This window comes from Rhododendron vialii, chromosome 7a (genome assembly GCF_030253575.1).
Source record: "Rhododendron vialii isolate Sample 1 chromosome 7a, ASM3025357v1".
NCBI classification, from domain to species: domain Eukaryota; kingdom Viridiplantae; phylum Streptophyta; class Magnoliopsida; order Ericales; family Ericaceae; genus Rhododendron; species Rhododendron vialii.
This window is the reverse complement of record NC_080563.1, coordinates 3,306,613-3,312,612: the sequence shown is the minus strand read 5'-3', so window position 1 is coordinate 3,312,612 and position 6,000 is coordinate 3,306,613. Positions and strand designations below refer to the sequence as shown.

Genomic DNA, 6,000 nt, shown 5'->3' with positions numbered 1-6,000 from the left:
ACTTTTTTCCCCATAAAAATACTCTCATCCCATGATTGAAAAAGGTGAGCTTTTTGAACTAAAAATAAAAGCAGGCACCACAAAAGCAAAGCGATGAAAGAGAGAAGGCAGATACAGTATTTGTAAAAGACACAACATTGTTCAACACATAGACTGGTGAAGATCACTGCAACTATCTTCGTTTGTACACTTTTATGGGTTTGAAATGTAACATCATTGGCATGCCTTGCTAATAGGCATACATAAATATCAAATGTGCCGTGCTTAACCACATTTATAGACAAGCTAATCAGAGCACAGACCGCCTCGCAAGGATGGGAGCGAAACAAACGGAGGAGTTGGTGGTCATGGAGGAACCACCACAGCCGGTCCACCACTTTGTCTTACAAAAACAAATTTACAAACCCAACCAAAAAAAAAAAAAAAAACCTATTGAGTATGTATAGTATGCACTCAAAATTTACTTATTGCAAGTACTCTAGTTAACAATTTTTTTCAACAGAACCAACATTAAATACTAATATAACTACCTAAATGACGCTTTCATTTACATTACATAGTCAAATTGTAAGATTGATTAGCAGTTTTGGTAGGAAGCAACATGTTTTTCATATATAGTCCCTAAACCAACCAATCTTTTCTGCTTTTAGCTGATTTAAAAAAAAAAAAAAACCTTTTTTGCTTTTATTCTCTTAGATTATCAAGAATTTACAAATACCATGTTAGTTTTCACATTCTAGACAGTAGAAAGTACTGTAGTTTAATATTATTCCAATCTGACCGTGATCAGTTAAGGATCAAGAGACATCCATGTCGAAAGATTATGACTCAAACCATTTTTAGTGCTTGGTATATGAGCTTAAAATTAAAAATTACTGTTGTATCCATTCGGATCATAAAAAAGTTATTACCCATCATGCAAGACAAAAAAAAAAAAAAAAAAACCTCCCTCTTTGAAGCTCGCATCAAGCTCAAAAAATGTCGAAACCGGCCCTCAATATATATCTACATAATTTCTAATTTACAACGTCACTTACAAAATGGTGCTTGTTTGATGTAATTCAAGTTTAAAGCTCTGTTTGGAACCTATGAAAATGAAAGGAAAAGAAAGGAAAATTAAAAAAATTTCCTTTCCATTGTTTGGTTTGAAGAGAAAGAGCGAAGAAAATAAGAATTTCAAATGCAATGAATAGTAAATTTGTCCTCCTATTTTCCTTCTATTTTATTTTTTTTCCTTTTCTTTTTTTTCCTTAGGTTCCAAACAGAGCCTAAAGTATAATGTAATATTGATTTTTTATAACTTAATCATAAATCAACAATCAAGATTGAAGTTGAGCTTAGAGCATCTCCAGCCTTCATCCATATTTTTCCTCAAATTTGAGTCAAATTTTGGATAAAAATTCATTTTGGGTAGACACATCTCCAACCATCAAACCCAAATTTTACACATCTCCCTCTTTCTCTCTCTCTAACTAGCCGTTGGAGAAGGCAAAAGTTGTTTCAGATTTGGGCAAAAAAAATGGATAAAATCCAAAATAGGGAAGGATTTGGGTCAAAGATTAGAGAGAAATTTTTGTAATTTTTACGCTATTTTTAAATTTGAGTCTTAAAATAAATTAAGGCCCGAGATGCTCTTAGGCCACCCAAATATTGAGGCCCAGCTGTGGTACGTGAAGTTCAATTGTAAGAAACTGGCCCTCGGTGCAATAAATCGATCTATCAATCAGGCGAGTGAGGAACTTGGTGGGGGGAAAATCAATCCGGGTACTTATTTGGACGAGGTAAAATTTGATGCTTTTCATATACTCTTAATTTCAGCTTCACGACGATTTCCAACTGCAATAATTCTTCACTAATTGTTAACTCTAGCCCTAATTTGTGTTCATCTCGATCTTCCTGTCGATTCGATCATTCATTTTCATTGCGGCCTTGTTTGGTTTGTAAGAATCCAACTGTAAGAAAATCAATTCATTTTTTCTCTCTTTCCGTTAATCAGACAACCAAACTGGGTCTTTGCTGATTATTCAGGTTGGTTTTCTTTCTGGGCTAAAAAAAACCTGGGAAAATGAGAAAGAAATGGTTTTTGATAAGCTTTGCTTTTGAACTTGCGCTTCTGAATAATGAGCTTTTTCTTAAATGGGTTTCAACAAACGCCCATTTTTTTACCTTCGTGATTGGTCGAGATGCCCATAAGCTGGCCTGACACCAGAGTTATCAAAACACAAATGCCCATTTTCAAATGGTTATTGAGTCTACGTGGGACTGGGGCAGGCGGCCTATGCTCAAATCAAATTTAGGTCCTGATCTTAGTATGATGCTTTTTGATGTTTGGTTATGAATTGAAGTGACCTGGGTTAACACTTTGAGAAAAAGTGTGTAGAATAGTTGTTATCTTGTGTAGATGTACTCTTCCTATAATGTATAGATAGATGATGTCAAATTGCTGAGTGCTTGAGCTGGTACCTTATGCTCGTATGGAACTATGTTTGAGGTGTTAGTGAAAACACTACGTATAGTTGTGTTGGTGGTTTGTAAAACTCGCCACTTTTTAGGTACGTGTTCTTTTGTATGCCTGTCCGCTACGGAAAGTTGCTTCTTGAGCTAGTATTTGGTAATTTGTTTATACATCTTTCAGTTTTATATGTTATTCCATTGAGCTATATGCTTTTGCAGACCTACATATTAGATTTCTCGATGTGCTACTTTAAGATGAAATTAGAATGTCACAATCGTGAGGGGAGCAGGAGTTTCTACATGTCTGCTATTGTGAAAGAAGGCTGGTGAGTGTGGAGGAGCCTTATGTGAAGTGTGATTGCCATCAATGCAGTATCAAGCCAATAGAGGGCTGGATGAGGCAGAGAGTTGAGGTGGTGAGAGAGAGTCTCTTGATCAAAAAGGCTCTAATGTGGAGACAAAATGGGGGGCGATTGACTAGTGGGGTCTTGCTGTGCTGGCTTTCTCATCCTGGGCATGCAAGGGCACATCCCAAACGGGTATAGCACTGTAGGGACTGGTGGCTGCCACAGTTTTCCCAATCGCCATTGGTAGAGCATTTTCAACTAGTAATGGCATGTATATCTTCTATGTCACACAAAGGAGATAGTAGGACGTTTCAAATGTGAGGCACACAATGTAAACTGAAATTGGCTTTGACCTTTTTGCGGGTATTTGTTTGATGTTTTGCCCTGACTGATCTTACGTGCAGCATCCGTCTTACATATAACAGGTAATTACCATGCCTAAGTGTCAGAGTAGGCTTAAGGAAAAGTGAGGATTGGAACATTAACTATCGGTCCACCGATTCAGGTTCGAAACTATGACTTTTCATATCGGAGTCAATTGGAGCAACCTAGTTGGTTCCTTGGCCTTGGATTATGCTATTGTGGAGGTGGGATAAGCATCTTAACAAACCTTCGGCTCTAGTCATCAAACCCACGCTGAGCATGTTGTCATGCATGGAGATGGAATACACTTGGATGAAGAGTCTACTTGACCATCAATTCAGGATAAAGCACATAGCATGGTCAGAGCCCCTTCTAGCTAGCTACCAATGCCCTAGCTCAAAACTAAGGCACCACATTTGTTAACCTCGGTCACTAAAGCCATCTAAGGCAAAGTAAATCTATGATAAGGTGTTAGATGACTTCCATAAGTATCTTTGATGTTTGTGGGAGATAAATTCTGTCAATAGGTTCAATTTTTTTTTTCTTATTCATTAAGTTACTCAAGTTTATTTCTCCGTTTAGTTCATTCTTAACATGATGTAGGATCTTCTTTGAGAATATAAGCATGCCATTGTTCTGTGTGTTCTTGTCAAAGAAATCACAACAGCTTCTGTTGTTTTTGTACTTTCAGAGCCAATTTTAAGCTCAGAAGGTTTCAGCTTCTCAACCTCATAATGGGATCACTCATCCGGAGTCCTTCTATATCACCCATTAATCTTACTCGTCCATATTATGGGAGCCCAAAATTGTTGGGATTAGGGCGCACCTGTTACGACATATGCATTAAGCGTACCCGTCTTTACTGCACAAATACATCGCCATGGGAAAAACCCTCACCTGTCACATATGCTCCCAATGACGATAATGAAGGGGACTTCCTGAAGGGCGCTGCAAGCATCTTTGATACACTGAGTTCTGATAAAACAAATGAAGCTGCTTTAATGGATATCAAACAAGTTACGGATACAAGCAATGAGCCACTGCCATCCCAGCTTCAGTACTTCAAATGGCCTATGTGGGTTCTGGGACCTGGACTACTCCTTGCCACAGGCATGGCCCCAACCTTGTGGTTGCCCACATCTTCCATTTTCCTGGGCCCCAACGTAGCCAGCCTTCTCTCCTTAACAGGACTTGACTGCATATTCAACCTCGGCGCATCTCTCTTCCTCCTCATGGCTGATTCTTCTGCCCGTCCCAAAAACCCTAGGGAACCCATAAGCAGCAAGGCTCCTTTTAGTTACCAGTTCTGGAACATGGTTGCAACCATAACAGGGTTTATTATTCCCATGGCAATGTTGTTTGGTTCACAGAAGGGCCTCCTTCAACCCCACCTCCCTCCTATTTCATTTGCTGTTTTATTAGGTCCCTACCTTCTGCTTCTATCTATACAGATGCTCACAGAAATGCTCATTTGGCATTGGAAGTCGCCGGTGTGGCTGGTGACCCCAGTTATATACGAAGCATACCGTGTTTTGCAGTTGATGAGAGCGCTCAAGCTTGGGGCTGAGGTTACTGCACCGGCATGGATGGTTCACACCATTAGGGGGCTGGTTTGTTGGTGGGTCCTGATCCTTGGTGTGCAGCTCATGAGGGTTGCTTGGTATGCTGGTTTCACTGCTCGTGCTCCACAAATACAGCCACCTGCTCCTGCTGATATTATATAGTCCATATACAGTGAAGAACAGAAAGGATGGTGGTGCCTTCATGCACAGGTCCGTAATAGGTCACGACCGGATTTTATGTTGCTTGATGTTGTTAACCATCAACTTCTCCATTCAATAGGATATATTGGGATTGTGCAAAAGCATGTAAATAATATAAACCTAGATGCTGGAAAACTACGTTGCTATGCTAATGTATATAATTGGAAAGCAGATTATAAACCTATTATATCTCTCATTGCTGATTATTTGGGCGTTTTTTCATCTGAGGCGTTCCTTGGGTGGAGATGTCTATCGATTGGCTTGTATATGGTATGAACCTGATGGAAGTCTGATCGCATTATTGTAGTATTATGACTGAGGGTTATTTTACCAGATGGCTGAAACTTGTGAATGATGTTCAGAAAAAAGAAAAAGAAACTTGTGAAACAGTTGGGGCAGGGAAAAGAATGAGAGTAGTAAAATAGAAGTGGACCTGGGCAAAAGGGTAAGAAAACTATTTTAGCATTGCCGATTGGCAGATGGTTTTACCCAAGAGACTTTCTGTCTGATGAGTACCAACAGAGGAATTTGAGGAAAGAGAATGCAAAGGGAAGAGGGGAAGCAAGACCTTTAAATCAGGTATGTGGTTCTTTCATGTTTCATTTCCTTTATGGGCCCAGCAGTCTTATGAGGTGAATGGAGGTCAACTGGTCTTTGCTAAGGTCATTTCATTCCTTAAGTTGGTGGCCCATTAATCAGGTTGCACCGAAACATAAGAGTTGAAAGGCCACACTATCTCACTTACAGAAGAGGAAAAGTTCCAAATCGTCCGATAAATTTGCTGTTCTTTATTTCGTTCTTTTTATAACAAGGTGTCCGAGTCAGCTTACGTGCGCCTCGACTAATCTTAGGGACTATAAACCCACCGTCCACTTGCATGCTTTTCTTTATTTGTGGTATGATATGATATCATAATCATCATTGCCTGTGCTCTCTTTGTGCTTTTCCAGATTTGTCAAAACTTTTCCCTGTTGAATCAAATGATATCTCCACGTGTGTGTTTTGCTATTGCAATTTCTTTGAATTCCCGATTGCATTTGTCACATTTTTCAAATTCTCTGTTTGTCATGGTT

The 6,000-nt window shown here is 39.2% G+C and overlaps 1 protein-coding gene across 4 annotated transcripts; it reads left to right on the top strand.

Moving 5' to 3' along the window:
• Window positions 1-1,627: 1,627 nt before the first annotated feature.
• On the top strand, window positions 1,628-5,111 carry LOC131333441 (uncharacterized). Of its 4 annotated transcripts, XM_058367967.1 has the most exons (3): window positions 1,638-1,781; window positions 2,828-3,164; window positions 3,856-5,111. In XM_058367967.1, the coding sequence occupies exon 3, from the start codon at window positions 3,899-3,901 to the stop codon at window positions 4,886-4,888; it is 990 nt and encodes a 329-aa protein (XP_058223950.1). In that variant the 5' UTR covers window positions 1,638-1,781; window positions 2,828-3,164; window positions 3,856-3,898; the 3' UTR covers window positions 4,889-5,111. The 4 variants fall into 4 exon arrangements, with proteins under 4 accessions (XP_058223949.1, XP_058223950.1, XP_058223952.1 ...); XM_058367966.1 differs by lacking the exon at window positions 2,828-3,164 and having other exon boundaries at window positions 1,628-1,781; XM_058367969.1 differs by lacking the exons at window positions 1,638-1,781; window positions 2,828-3,164 and adding an exon at window positions 1,852-2,028.
• The last annotated feature ends 889 nt before the right edge of the window (window positions 5,112-6,000 follow it).

Excerpts from the sequence above, each read along its gene's own strand:
- LOC131333441 (XM_058367966.1), top strand. The coding sequence starts at position 3,899 with ATGGGATCACTCATCCGGAGTCCTTCTATATCACCCATTAATCTTACT.